Source organism: Nakaseomyces bracarensis, assembly GCF_045282275.1.
Source record: "Nakaseomyces bracarensis strain CBM3 chromosome Unknown Scaff3_0, whole genome shotgun sequence".
Lineage (NCBI taxonomy): Eukaryota > Fungi > Ascomycota > Saccharomycetes > Saccharomycetales > Saccharomycetaceae > Nakaseomyces > Nakaseomyces bracarensis.
This window is the reverse complement of record NW_027263962.1, coordinates 115521-129999: the sequence shown is the minus strand read 5'-3', so window position 1 is coordinate 129999 and position 14479 is coordinate 115521. Positions and strand designations below refer to the sequence as shown.

The 14479-nt window shown below is 38.1% G+C and overlaps 7 protein-coding genes across 7 annotated transcripts; 4 read left to right on the top strand and 3 right to left on the bottom strand.

The window, feature by feature from the left end:
- Positions 1 to 735: 735 nt before the first annotated feature.
- SOK1 (Sok1p) lies at positions 736 to 3645 on the bottom strand (the record flags this gene model as incomplete). The annotated part of the gene is made up of 1 exon (XM_071050547.1): positions 736 to 3645. One exon carries the CDS (start codon positions 3643 to 3645, stop codon positions 736 to 738), a length of 2910 nt encoding a protein of 969 aa, XP_070908337.1.
- A 981-nt stretch (positions 3646 to 4626) lies between these two features.
- RNJ42_00376 (histone H4) lies at positions 4627 to 4938 on the bottom strand (the record flags this gene model as incomplete). The annotated part of the gene is made up of 1 exon (XM_071050546.1): positions 4627 to 4938. One exon carries the CDS (start codon positions 4936 to 4938, stop codon positions 4627 to 4629), a length of 312 nt encoding a protein of 103 aa, XP_070908336.1.
- A 561-nt stretch (positions 4939 to 5499) lies between these two features.
- RNJ42_00375 (histone H3) lies at positions 5500 to 5910 on the top strand (the record flags this gene model as incomplete). The annotated part of the gene is made up of 1 exon (XM_071050545.1): positions 5500 to 5910. The coding sequence occupies one exon, from the start codon at positions 5500 to 5502 to the stop codon at positions 5908 to 5910; it is 411 nt and encodes a 136-aa protein (XP_070908335.1).
- Positions 5911 to 6280: 370 nt separating this feature from the next.
- TRP1 (phosphoribosylanthranilate isomerase TRP1) lies at positions 6281 to 6946 on the top strand (the record flags this gene model as incomplete). The annotated part of the gene is made up of 1 exon (XM_071050544.1): positions 6281 to 6946. One exon carries the CDS (start codon positions 6281 to 6283, stop codon positions 6944 to 6946), a length of 666 nt encoding a protein of 221 aa, XP_070908334.1.
- Positions 6947 to 7687: 741 nt separating this feature from the next.
- SDT1 (nucleotidase) lies at positions 7688 to 8524 on the top strand (the record flags this gene model as incomplete). Its single annotated transcript, XM_071050543.1, has 1 exon — positions 7688 to 8524. One exon carries the CDS (start codon positions 7688 to 7690, stop codon positions 8522 to 8524), a length of 837 nt encoding a protein of 278 aa, XP_070908333.1.
- A 465-nt stretch (positions 8525 to 8989) lies between these two features.
- Positions 8990 to 9967, bottom strand: VRG4 (GDP-mannose transporter; the record flags this gene model as incomplete). The annotated part of the gene is made up of 1 exon (XM_071050542.1): positions 8990 to 9967. The coding sequence occupies one exon, from the start codon at positions 9965 to 9967 to the stop codon at positions 8990 to 8992; it is 978 nt and encodes a 325-aa protein (XP_070908332.1).
- A 590-nt stretch (positions 9968 to 10557) lies between these two features.
- Positions 10558 to 13653, top strand: PEX1 (AAA family ATPase peroxin 1; the record flags this gene model as incomplete). Its single annotated transcript, XM_071050541.1, has 1 exon — positions 10558 to 13653. One exon carries the CDS (start codon positions 10558 to 10560, stop codon positions 13651 to 13653), a length of 3096 nt encoding a protein of 1031 aa, XP_070908331.1.
- Between the last annotated feature and the right edge of the window lie 826 nt (positions 13654 to 14479).

Genomic DNA, 14479 nt, shown 5'->3' with positions numbered 1-14479 from the left:
ACGGCCTATTTAGACACTCCTTCTTTGTCACATGCCTGTATTGGATTATTTTACATTTTGTACCTTAAATGCAACGATTTTCAATACTTTGTTTTCTAGAAATGTAGGAGAAAGTGAATTTATAAAAACGTGTATAAGGGGTTATATAATCATTTTCTCCATATTGAGGAACTAAGAAGTATTCGCAAATTGCAGCATTTTTAGTAAACAACTGTACAACCTTGTAAACATTTAGTTCTACGTATCCTTTACCATTAATGCTAGCCTTCTTTGTATTACCGCAGCTGCTGGCACAAATACTAGTTAAGACTAATTAAAATATTAACAATAATAAATTAATAATCCTTTTATATATCCTTTTAAATATTTAATTAAATGGTAGTTTTATATCATTATTTAAACTATTTATTAAATTTATTTTTAGTCAAGTTATATAAGTAACATTTCTGTAAACATTTCCCAGAATATAATTCGGTATATTTAAGAATTATTGTTCATTAAGACGTTACCACTGATCAGTAAACTAATGGTTATTCTATTTTAGTATCCAGTTTAATACCAATTTTTACTAAAGAATTTTTAATATGAATATGAGAAACTATATATTATTATAAGAAATTTACAGTAGTAGGTACTACTACTATTACTAAATAAACATCCATTCTATTATAAAGATCATTCCTTTCAAGTCTAAAAGATAACTTGGAAGAGTTCTAATGAATGCAAGGAGTTTATTTATATACCTTTTCTTTTTACCTTATCACCCATGTAATCAACATAATGTTGTCCAAAGACTGACCAATGCAAATTAACTACCGTATACAAATGACGGAAGACGTTATTGAACTCATCCATTTCTGTAACGGCTAATGCAGCAGGGTTTCTTTTCATTTCCTCAGTTTGAGGATAAGCAAAAGCAGACACATTTTTTAAACTAGGGCTTTTTACTTCGGATTGTGATGTATTATTTGTGGAGTTTTCGATACTATTAATTTCAGTTTCGTTTGGTGGGGTGGTGCCTGCATTATAAAGATAGACAAAATCTTGCTTTACTCTACCTTCTAGCGTACACGATGAACGAGTGAAAATACCTTCTTCAAGAATTTTGAAAATTCTATTCTCAAGCACACCATATACGTCACTCAAAGGCTGGGTCTGTTTGCATAACCATGATTTAGCGAAGTTTATCTTAGCATTATCCAATTTTGTTGTAGCAGCCGATCTCTTTGGAACAGTTCCCATTTTACCAGCTTTAGTGTATTCATATTCTTCTTTCAAATCACTTATTACCTTACATAAATGTACCGAAATAGACATTGTGTTTTTCGTCCATCTGCAATTTCCATGGTCATCAGTGATTATACTGACAATGTCATTCCTGAGCTTTTTATTTGTGTAAGTATTAATAATATAATTCTTAATTATCTTGTCAATGGAGTTATCATTGGCAACTAACTGTTGAAACAATAACCGACAAACTTGCAGGCAAACTATTTGTCTAATATCAGCTCTTAAGAGTATCAGTCTTGCATGATCGAAAGATAGGCACATTGGGTAGTCACGAACCATTTTTCTGCAAGATAGTAGACTAATAATACTTCTGATACACATACGATAGACCTGAGGTACTTGGATATTGTTCTCGTCGAAGTCAGCTGTTCCCACAAAAGTTTGAAATTTTTGAGCAAACCACTTTAAAGAGCTCTGTAGATCTAGTCTTTTTGAATTCATCAAGGTGTTGAAGTATTGCTTCTCAAACTCCACAGCATTGCTCAATAATGCTGGTCTCAAGATACGTATTTGATGGTTAGCGATATCTAATTTCATTGTCTCTAATATTTGAAAGACAATCCTCAATCCGTCAATTAGTTTAGGCAGAGAATTTTCTACCTCAGCTTCTTTGAAAGTTTCACTCATTTTATCCACCCAAGCGTCTCTCATTGGAGCGCAATGTCTTTTAAAAAGTTCTGCTAACCATTGGGCAAGGTTTGTCATTACAAGTGAGCCCTTTAACAACTCTTGCATATTTAGCTCTGTATCAAGAACATTATTTATCGTAGCAGCTTCTTTTTGTGGTACAATTGTTAATAAAACTTCCCTCAAAGTATCGAATAGCGGTACAAGCCTAGTCTTATTATAATCGAACAATTCTGGTTTTTCGGTATATACGATGATTTCGTTTTCTACGTCATTCCAGTACTTGCTAGATAACTGCCTCTTCTTCACTCCTCTCTCGCCGTCTAAATTAGGTCTAAATTGTAATAAAGGATCAAATATGATATCGTGTCTTAGTTGTGGATTTTTCATAATTTCATGCAGGTCAATTTCTTTTAGGCCTTGAAGGTTAATGGGAGGAAGGGGTATTGGATCTGGAGTTCTTTTCAAATGTTCGATTCTCTCTGCTAGTGATGATGATGATACAACATTAGAATTTGGAAGCGAAACTGCTTCGTTTCCTTGAAATTGTTGACTGAGTATCATAGCCTTGCGTAGAGCCTTCATAGAGGCCGTAGTAGAGATTGTTTGTTCGTTTTCAGCAGCTGGATCTTCTGCTACTTGACCGAAGTTCACAGGTTTAGCACCTACGATTTTCTTCTTCGATATTCCGGAGTAAGTATTTGAAGGTTGGTGATAAGGAGCATTAGTATTGATATTAAAAGGAAGGTTATTTTGCATTTCTGTTGAGTTGGTAGTCATCCGTCTTAGAGATGAATGCAGGATTGTAGGTACTGAATGGGATCTTGTCTTTGGATTAGTGTAGAATTTCATGAAAGTCGTAATATTAACAGGTCTATTAATAGAGGTATTAGTATTTGATTGGTTAGCATCGGAATTAGTCCCTGAAGAAGGATGGAGGTCAGTGATGCTGCTATCGTTGACCGCCTCTGGTGGTATATTAGAGTCCTTTGAGCTAGTGGAGCTATTAATGTTATTAGAATGAGCTCTTCCGGTGTTTAGCGCAGAGGTTTGGGTATCGTTTGAGTTTGAGTTACTATCATTAGAGGTAGTTCGTAGAAATTGTCCGGTTTTGAAATCGAATGGTTTGAATATATTTGTATTTGAATTAGTATGCGGTTTGTTGTCCTCTGAGTCCGAGTTGTTCATGGAGGACATATTGGTGTTCCCACCAACGGATGTGTTCAGGTAGTCTCTTATGCTTGAGTCCTCACCTGCTGCTCCTGCTGTTGTTGTTGTTGATGCTGATGCGGTGCTGGAGTGCGATAAGGTGATTCCGGTAGTCTGGGCTGATTTCAGTTTTTTCGTTATCCCTCTTTCCATATTGTCATTATTACTAATGTTGGTATTTGAGGAACTCTCAGCGACATCCATCATCTCTATATCTTCGTCATCTTCGTTAGACGACGTTATCCTTCCAGCGCCGTCGTGCTCGTGCGCAAGCTCATTTCCGGGGTCACCGTTACAAGCATGGACTTGTGTCGTCTCATCGCCCGTCGATAGTATTGGGCCAACCCCCGTAGTATTACTCTGTTCCATATCGTTATTACTGATATTGCTATTACTGTTGCTGTTACCAGTAGTACTGCTGTCCGTGGTGGGATTCAGCAGTGAAGTAGCAGCTAGTGACGGCGATGAAGCTTTATGAGTCGAGGAGTGGCGGGTGCGTGTATGTGTTCTAGGATCCATTAAAAATAGTAGGTTTCTAGGTCTCTTGATAAGGAAAAGGTCAGATACGTCTTCTTCTTCTCCTAACCTTGTTCTCTTCTCCGTAGTCCCGGATGCGTCTGATTTGGAGTTATTTCGTCTCACTTTGGGCGTTTTTTTTTTCTTTCTTTCCTAAATTCTTCTTTTTTAAAAAAATTTTTTTTTTACTTATGTTAATTAATAGATCTTTAGTTATAACTCCTTTTAATTACAATTTTTAAATTTGATTTAGTTTAGTGATGGGGTTGGTAAATCCTTAAAAGAAAATTTTAAATTTTTTTCTTTAGTTAAATTTTTTTTCTTGCCGGCTAAAAAAAAAAATTTTCCCTACCTGCCGCTTCAAGGATCTATCGATGTCTTGATGCTATGTATTAATGCTATGTATTAATACAAGACTGTAGTGCAATACTATAGTGCAATACTGTAGTGCAATACTGTATTAATACAGAGATGTATTGAATGAGTGCTATTGTATTATTGTATTAATGTTAGTATTGTAGTGTTAACTCACTGTAACTCACTACTTAGACAGTGGCCCAGGCCATCGGGCGAGGGCTTCTATTGGCGTCCTCTCTTCTTAATAGAAGAATCACGTGAACATTCTATCTTGCTTAAAAATACTATTATATACGGGTGTTTCTTCTTGATTCGAAGGGGTTCCTCGAATAAAACCGGAAGGAAGAAAACCGGAAGAACATCCCGCAGAAAATTATATGTACGCTTAGAACAGCCTGTAGAAGTAACTAATAAATTAAAAAAAAAACACGGGGGGGAGGGCGCGAAGGGGCCAAGGGGAGAGGTTCCAGAACCTATGACGTCACTAAATAAAAAAGGTTATTGATTATAATACATTAAAAAAAAGAAATTAAGATAAACCGTATATAATGAGTGCCTGGGGAAAGGGAAGGAAGGGGAGAATATAAAAAAAGAGCAATAAAGAAAAAAGAAAGAAAGAAAGAAAACTTAACCACCGAAACCGTACAGGGTTCTACCTTGTCTCTTCAAAGCGTAGACGACGTCCAAGGAGGTGACGGTCTTTCTCTTGGCGTGTTCAGTGTAAGTGACGGCGTCTCTGATGACGGACTCCAAGAAGGTCTTTAGCACGGCTCTGACTTCTTCGTAGATCAGACCAGAGATACGCTTGACACCACCTCTTCTGGCAAGTCTTCTAATAGCTGGCTTGGTAATACCTTGGATGTTATCTCTCAGGATCTTTCTGTGACGCTTGGCACCACCTTTACCCAAACCTTTACCACCTTTACCTCTACCGGACATTGTTAATAGTTATATATGTTATTTGTATTGTTATTTGCTTGCTTCGTTGCAAGGATAGTTTTGTAGAATAAAATAATAATACGCTCCTTTTTATATAAACTTGGAATCAAAAAAAAAAACAGTACATTTGCGTTCGCCACGCGAGCACGACTTCTCAGTCACGGACCGCCCACCGTTACGATACGAAATGGTGCGAACGTGTGGGAACGGCTTAACTATGGCTATGACACCACCAACTTTGAACAACACCGCGAAAAAATGGGTACATGAAATATACTTATATACGACTAATAATAATAATAAAAAAACACACACACACAACAAAACCCGTTCCCAGAGTTTCGCGCGAATGGGTTCACGTAGCCATACTAAACGCGTTCCCAGAGCTTCGCACTTGTAGGGTGTGGAAACTGCATCGGTTTCCAACGGGCCCTTACAAACAACGGGGGTGGTGATGGAGAAGGGACCTTATATAAAGAGACCATGTTTTTATTCTATTCATTAATGTTGTTCATAGCTTCAAAAAAAAATAACTAAACAAATACAACAACAAATACAATAATGGCTAGAACCAAGCAAACAGCTAGAAAGTCTACTGGTGGTAAAGCACCAAGAAAGCAGTTGGCCTCCAAGGCCGCTAGAAAGTCCGCCCCATCTACCGGTGGTGTTAAGAAGCCTCACAGATATAAGCCAGGTACCGTCGCTTTGAGAGAAATCAGAAGGTTCCAAAAGTCTACTGAACTTTTGATCAGAAAGTTGCCTTTCCAAAGATTGGTCAGAGAAATCGCCCAAGATTTCAAGACCGATTTGAGATTCCAATCTTCTGCTATCGGTGCTCTACAAGAATCCGTCGAAGCTTACTTGGTCTCCTTGTTCGAAGACACTAACTTGGCTGCCATCCACGCCAAGCGTGTTACCATCCAAAAGAAGGACATCAAGTTGGCCAGAAGATTGAGAGGTGAAAGATCTTAATAAAATCGTCTAAAAAAAAACTACATATATTCTAGGATAGCTTCTTTTTTTTTCTTCCTTTTTATTTCCATTTTCCCCTCTACACATTATTCCTCTTCATTTCTTTCATGTTTTATTAAAATCGTTTATATTTTCACATCCGGGTGGGTTTTCTCTTTTATTTAATATAAAATAATATCAAGTGTTTTCAAGTTACACCATTCTTTAATAAAAAAAAAACACCAAAACTGTATAATAATCCTTAGATAAACTTTAATATAACTTTTTCTGTTACGATCATTGAATTTCGGTCTTTTATCAGAAGAGACAATTTTTATATTGATAAGCTATTAAAACTATTTCTCAAGCAGAAGAACTATATGCTACAACAATGTCATTTAACGAATTCTTGAAGAACCATGATTCCCAGTTGGTAAAAGTCTGCGGGCTCCAGTCCCTTGAAGCTGCCGAGACTGCCGTCTCATCGGGTGCTGATTTGATCGGTATCATTTGTGTTCCAAACAGAGCCAGAACTATACAACCTGATATTGCCCGCAGCATATCAGAGCTGGTGCATGACCCAGCGAGAAACCCTCACGGAACTAAGCTGGTTGGTGTGTTCCGTAACCAGTCCATTATCGATGTAAGTATAATTTCCCGTGACTATGGAGTCGATATAGTACAGCTACATGGTGATGAGACTTGGGAAGAATACCACGAAAAGCTAGGTAAACCGATTATCAAGAGAGCTGTGTTCCCAAGAGACTGTGCGCTCGTAGAAGAGTTGTCTCACCAGGACGCATACAGATGCTTACCACTTTTCGACTCAGATGCAGGTGGAACTGGAGAGAAGCTGAACTGGGGAGCCATTGGTGATTGGGCTACTGCTACACCTCACGCCCGGTTTATATTAGCAGGTGGTCTAACGCCAGATAACGTCAGGGACGCTCTCAGTGTTCCAGGAACCATGGGTGTCGACGTCTCTGGAGGCGTAGAGACACATGGAGCCAAGGACCTAGAAAAGATCAAACAATTTATTTCCAACGCCAAAAATTAAATAGATATTTCCATGATAGATAGTTTTATATAATCCCCGTATATACATTGAAGAATACATACATTGTATAGAGTCATCCACGATTTAGAGTACTGATTATGTAAGCTAATAAATGTATCGACATTCAACAATTACAAAGCTTCTATGGCCAAGTTGGTAAGGCGCCACACTAGTAATGTGGAGATCATCGGTTCAAATCCGATTGGAAGCAATTTTCTTTTTAACATAAAATATATTTTTGGGCCTTCAAGCAGTTAATTTTTAGTTGCTCAGAAAACGTCGCAGACCACACCTTGAAGCTAGCTTCTTACATCACCGTTACAGCATAGCAAGATGGGATTAAGCACGTTTGTGTATAATAATGGTTATCAACATCTGGTGACTGAGATAAGTTAACTCCACTACTCCTAAATAGGAGACTGGTTCTCTTTATAGAGAACTATTAACCGTTTCCTGTGTACTGCGACATCAGTACTTGGGTTATAGGAGATTCTATATAGAGATGTAAATCCTTATTCATAATACTCATTTTAAACATACTATCCAAACAATACTTGGGAAATAGGAGTTTTGACCTTGTAGATATATAGGGTTAAAAAAACTTGGAATTATATAATCTTATACTTCCACTATAAGGAAAAGTATAAAAAATTTCAGCTAGGCTATAAAAAAAACGTAAAGTAAAAGTTTTATATAAGCTCTTTTACACTTCAAACACAGCACCACAACCCTAATTTAGAGATGACGATTGCTACTGATGCTTGTAATGAGCAGAGAATTAGAGTATACAGAGAGATTAAGAAGAATGAGGCCCACCTAGATGCTCTTAACTATCCTGGTTCGAAAGTGACCTTTGTAGTGGATCAAGAAACTTTACCAAAGCCTGACCCAAACTTAAAGGTTTTTTTCTTCGATATTGACAACTGTCTGTACCCATCCTCTACTAAAATCCATGATTTGATGTCTGTTTCAATTATAGATTACTTTAAGTACCAGCTAGGTCTAGATGAGGAACATGCTAAGGAACTGAATAGAACTTACTACAAGCACTACGGGCTTGCTATTCGTGGGTTGATGTTACACCATGGTATTGATCCTACTGATTACAATATGTTAGTTGACGATGCGCTACCACTACAAGATATCCTAAAGCCCAATGAGAAACTACGTGAGGTGCTAATTAAGATGAGAGAGTGCGGTAAAGTGGATAAACTGTGGCTATTCACTAACGCTTACAAAAACCACGCACTAAGATGTGTGAGACTTCTCGGTATCGCTGATTTGTTCGATGGTATAACTTACTGTGACTACAAAGCTGCAGAATCGATGATTTGTAAACCTGATCCAGCTGCTTTCGAGAAGGCAAAGCTAGAGAGTGGTCTTGGCGATTATAGAAATGCCTACTACGTTGATGACAGTGGTAGCAACATCCAAACTGGTTTATCGGTCGGTATTCCTAAGTGTGTGCACTTAGTTGAGGATAAAGTTTTGGATGTTCTTGGTAAGACTCCTGAGGGCTCCGTAGTCATCAAAAACATTACTCAACTACCACTGGCATTCCCTGAACTTTTTGAATAGATTCGAATTTAGTATGCCACAAATTGACGTGAACTCCCTCAATTGCTAGTATGTATAGAAAAGAAAATACTAATTGAGGAATTTTAGCTTAATAAATATGTAAAAGAATAAAAATATATTACGAATTTTTTTATGTTAAATAGTTTATCAAATATATACAACATAATAAGTAGTTCTGAATTTATTTAGTATAATGTAGGAATTTCGAGGAAAAAAAAGTAGCCTTGCTCTTCACCAATAAAAAGTTTAGGATATTGTTAAAATAAAGGTCTCTATAATATTTGAGAATAAATGTAAGATGACGAAGTTACACAAGTCGTAAAAGTAGTTTGAGTAAAAATGGAAAAAAACAAAACAATCAACATAACAATAACAGAAAAATTCCTGTAGAAGCAAGATGTGTTCTTCTCTAATATTAGCTCCTATGGTGTCATATTAAAATGAGTGTTTTAGTTAAATTCACATTTATTTCTGGTTCTTTCTTTGCTTGGCGACGGCGTAAATCAAACCGGAAGCAAAACCCAAGAAGATAGAAAGGATGGACAAGAAGTTTCTTGGGGCGTCGAAGAAGATCAAACCAGCCAAAGCGATAGGTAGCTTGTTCAAAGCACCGACCATGGAGTAAGTAGTAGAGGAAGTGGCACGAACACACCAACCAGAACAGTAGGAGATACCGACGGAGGTCAAACCGGAGATAACCATGGCGGTGAAGGAATCACCGGTGAAGTTCTCAGAGACATTAGCTGGGGACCAGTCCTCGGTCAGCAGGGAGAAAGCAATTAGGATTGGCAAGGCCAACATGTTGTTGTAGTACATGGTGTCGTAGTCCTTGAAGTTAGTCAACTTTATTCTCATTCTCATGATTAGGACGAAAGAGGCGGAGCAGATACAGTTCAAGAACATCCAGTAGTATTCTGGAGAGATCAAGGACATACCGGCAGCAGTTTCGGCGACCTTAGCAGCTTGAGAGTCACCCCAGGAGGCAACCACGGAGGACAAGACCATTAGTACGAAAGAGGACAATTCCATTGGGGTGACAGAACCACCGAAGAACAAAACTTCACCGTAAGCGATCAAGATGATGGTCAAGTTCTTGAAGATGGTGTAGATTGGGACAGGCATGTATCTCAAGGCCTTAGCAGAGGTGAAGATCATCAACACCAGTAGGAAAGAGATCGGTATCCAGCTCTTAACATCAGTAGCATTCAATGGACGGTACTTAGCGTAGCCCAGAGACTTCAATACCATCAAACACAGGGTACAAACGAAGGATTGAGCGAACAACATCACAAAGAACATGTTGAAACCTTCAGTGTTAACCACATACTTGTTAGTGACAGTCATCAGGATCGATGATGCACAGTAACACAGGATAGAAATTGGGCCAGAGTTAGCAATAGAGGCAGCCCCGCCATGTAGTGGTTTAGTCTTCAAATCAGGCATCACTATCGTATTTGTTATCTTATAGTTATTATAATTTTTGTCTTATTAACCAATATTAAGCATTTTCAACAAATATAAATAAATAATAAATATATTAAGCTTTATGGGACAAAAGAGAAGAAAGAGAGGACACGAAATTGGGATGTCTTAGGGCACTATATACGACACGCCCAATTGAAAAAAAAATTCAAATTTTTCCAAACCTTACCCGGATCAATATATAATTCGCGTCGCCAAATATTTTTTCGGATTAAAGGTCACATGATAATAGCGTATAATGGCATGTAATTAAACGTGGGTATTTCCGTATATAGTCACAAGAGCGGTCGCATATTATTAACACCGATAAATACCCTTTTACGGACCACATCGTGCAATTATAACGTGATACGGCAATTGCGTACCCGGTCTATTCCCGGACTATGTTTATTAAAGGTCGGGTAACCTTTGATATCCATAATGACCTTGAATTAAGGCTATGTATATCTAGTTTTAACATCTTCAGTATATTGCTACATTGAATATATTTTGTTATAAAACAACTGAATAAAGGCATTGCCCTTATATTAGTAATTGTGAGAAAGGTAGAGATGGAGTTTGATGGTGCGTTGGTGTATAATAATGATATCAAGGGTAATTTCGTTAGGTTGGCGCCCAGTGTAGTGGGTTCGGTGGAGAGTGCAGGGATACGTGTGCAGGATGTCAAGGTAGAGGTCAGTTTTGCTGGCGAGAGTGTTGCGCTGGGCTGGGACGGGTTTGAGAGTCGTGGAGAGGTGGAGATAAATCCTGTGCTGGCAGCCAAGTGTCTTGGAGTGACAGCGGGACAACGAGTTAAGCTTGTAGTGTCACGGTTTTCAGACTCTGAGGTGGCTACTGAGGTGTATTTGGAGCCCGAGAGCTCTTATGACTGGGACCTAATAGAGACTAACAGCCAATTGCTGCAGGACAGTATTTTAATGCAGACACGCGGAGTCACTCTGGACAGAACTTTCATATGTTACCTAGAGAGTATGGTGGCCAAATTCACTGTTACAAAGATAGTACCAGAATCTCTGCCCTCTGCTAAGATATCTGAGGGTACCCTCGTAGTGGTAGCGCCGAAACCTTCGAGAAAACAATTACAAAAGAGACTAGCAGAAAGCCAGAGACCAAAATTGAAACTCTCCATGAAGACCTTACTACAGGACTCACAGCTAAATAATTTGGAAGGCTTCTCTGTAGGCGTGTTCACTGACCAAGATATAGAACAGGAAGGCTACGGTCTTATTAGCCTCAAGCGGAAATTAACCACCAAGCACAAAGGAGAATATATCAATAAGATTCCAGTTAAAGTACACCATATCAACACTACTACGCTCCCAAATAACAGAATAATACTGTCTGATTTAGTATGGGAGTGCCTGTTGATGTCGCCTGTAAATAATGAATTACTCGACCTGGAATTGAATTCATTCGTTCCCAGTAGCAAGACTAAACTGGATGAAGTTGATTTTATTCTAAGACCAATTACAATGGGAAGTACACTTCGACAAACTCAACAAGATTCTAGTGAAAATGAGCTGCCAGAAACCTTAAACAAATTAAAAGAATGTCTCTGTCATTCGGTTATAACAAGTAATCTTGTTTTCCCAACATATAATTGTTTTTTGGAGATCAAAAATAAGATTACTGGAGACATTCTCCAGAATCTTGACCTTGCAGTATTGGACGGTGCCCCTACATCAAATTGGAAATATTTAGCTACCGAGATCAAAGATATCACGGTTCCTGTAAATCCTACAGTACATGCGCAGTTCAATTTTCCCATTGATATAGATCCTGAGCCCACAAAGGACTTGTTTCAAGAACTGTTATCCGTCCTAGAATACCCATTTAATGCTTCAAGCGGATTTCTAATAGAAGGTGAAGCAGGAATGGGGAAAACCACTTTATTGAGGCAATTACAATACAAGCTAATATTTGATCTTCACTTTAACACATTATATATTGATTGTAATGAATTACTGAAATTCAATACTTTTGAAAAACTGAAGAAATATTTTTCAAATCTTATTTCTAACTGTTATTGGAATCAGCCATCAATTTTAATTCTAGATAATGCTGAGGCCGTATTCCCAACTTCCAAATCGGATGATCCACAACAACAATCCCAAATGAAAGATAGAATGTCAGTATCTACTAAAGTCGCATCTTTCTTGATGGATCGTGTTGAAAAGATCACTGAAAGACAGCGCAATGTGATGAAATTGCTTTTTGCAGTACCTAAAAAGTATACATTAGAAAGTAATTTCTTCGATAGGCACTTTATCAGTGAGACCTTCACAATCAAACCCTGTGATAAGCATTCGAGGATCTCATACTTAAAGTATTTCCTTGAAAATATTTCCCAGGTACCATTAAATCTAGCTTCAAATCTTGATTATAGCGATATTTCTGTCGAGACTGAAGGTTACTCACTAGCGGATCTCAAATTATTTACCGAGAAATTATTTTATGATGCGAATATGAAGGCACTAGAAGTAACAGGTGAGTTACAGGATGAACTTGTTATAACTAAAGGAATGTTACATAATTGTCTCAGCTCATTTACACCATCGGCACTTCGTGGTGTCAAGTTAAGTAAATCTACTGGTGTCAAGTGGAGTAATATTGGTGCATTAAATGAGGCCAAACAAGTGTTGCTTGAAACATTGGAATGGCCTACGAGATATGCCCCAATATTTGCCAAATGTCCACTTAGATTGAGATCAGGTATTTTACTATACGGCTACCCTGGTTGTGGTAAGACTCTCTTGGCCAGCGCTGTCGCACAACAAAGTGGTCTTAATTTCATATCAGTTAAGGGTCCAGAAATACTAAACAAATACATTGGTGCAAGTGAGCAAAATGTAAGAGAGTTATTTGAGAAGGCCCAGGCTGTTAAGCCATGCATTCTATTTTTTGATGAATTTGATTCTATCGCCCCAAAGAGGGGTCACGATTCCACAGGGGTTACTGATAGAGTTGTCAACCAGCTGCTTACCCAAATGGATGGTGCCGAAGGTTTAGATGGAGTTTATGTGTTAGCGGCCACGAGCAGGCCTGATCTCATTGATGCGGCGCTGTTGAGACCAGGTAGATTAGACAAGAGCGTACTATGCGATATGCCTGATGAGGATGCAAGATACGATATTCTACTAACAATTACAAGAAACGATGAAACTAACCAGCTCAAAATCAGAGAGGATATCGATCTACGGGCTATTGCTAAGGAAACTAAATACTACTCTGGTGCTGATTTGCAGTCCCTATGCTATAACGCCTATTTAAAATCAGTGCAACGTAAGTTGGAAAACTCTAAATTAGACGAGGCAGCCACTAAAGATAAGAGCCAACGTGGAACCATCGAATATTGCGTCGTAGGTGGAGAAGAACAGAAAACTCCGATTGTTGAGGAACACTTACGGAACCTGATAAAACAAAGGAAAACAGACCACGAGCACGATAAAGAAAAACTAAAGGACGAAGCAATATACATAGAAACGCATGATTTGGAAGAGGCACTATCCGAGACCAAACCAAGTGTCTCGACAAATGAATATATGAAGCTCAAAGCAGTCTACGATAAGTTCAACGAAGACAGAGATGGTAAAATGCCCACGGGCGAGAACGGAGATGAGATAGGAAGTAGACTCTCATTGATGTAGTACGTATGGATAAAATTGCTTTTTTTTATTTTCTTTTACCCAATATTATATCGTTCTGAAATAAAAACTTGGGTTTTTTTGGACAATACGTCATTGCATGCCGGGCAAGTTGATCCTCATTGGCTCAAAAAATTTTTTTTAACTTACCAAACCCCTAAGATGGAGCTTTTAAAAAAAGGAGGTTTCTCTTAATAGTGGAGAGAAGTCCTACAATCGTTCCTATTATGGTGTGTGGCAGTATACAATCTCACATTCACCCCCACACACAAGCATTCAATTGCTTTTTTTTCATTGTTTCTTTATGGTACTTGTCTTTATTTTTTCTTCAATTCCCAGGTTTTCGGAACCGTCTAGTTCTTTCTCCTTGTTGTTTTTATTAGTGTTTAGCACGCGGGGGGAAAGAAGGATATGGGTGAATGAGAGATGGCCTCTTCAAAGAGATTAATACTAGAGCACTGTAGGCTCTCTCTCTCTCTCTCTTTCACCGTCTTGCCTTGCTTATGCTGCGGGATAATATTTCCTAATCCTGGACCCACTCCCCTCTCTCTTTGTCTCTTTTCCTCTTCATCTCCTACTCTTTCTTTCTTTCTTTCTCTCTTTGTCAAGTGATTACAGTAATCATCAAGAGAGTTATTGCTATAATAATTTTTCTATTATTTATTTAATTCAACCTTAAATATTCCTATTTCTGCAACGACAACAAGTCGCCCCGTTACATTTAAAGAAAATTTTTTATCATACTAAAGAAGAAGACTCAAAGTGTAAAGAAGGAGAAGATAGAAAGGACAATCCATTGATAAATGGCTATTTAAATTAAAATCATCTC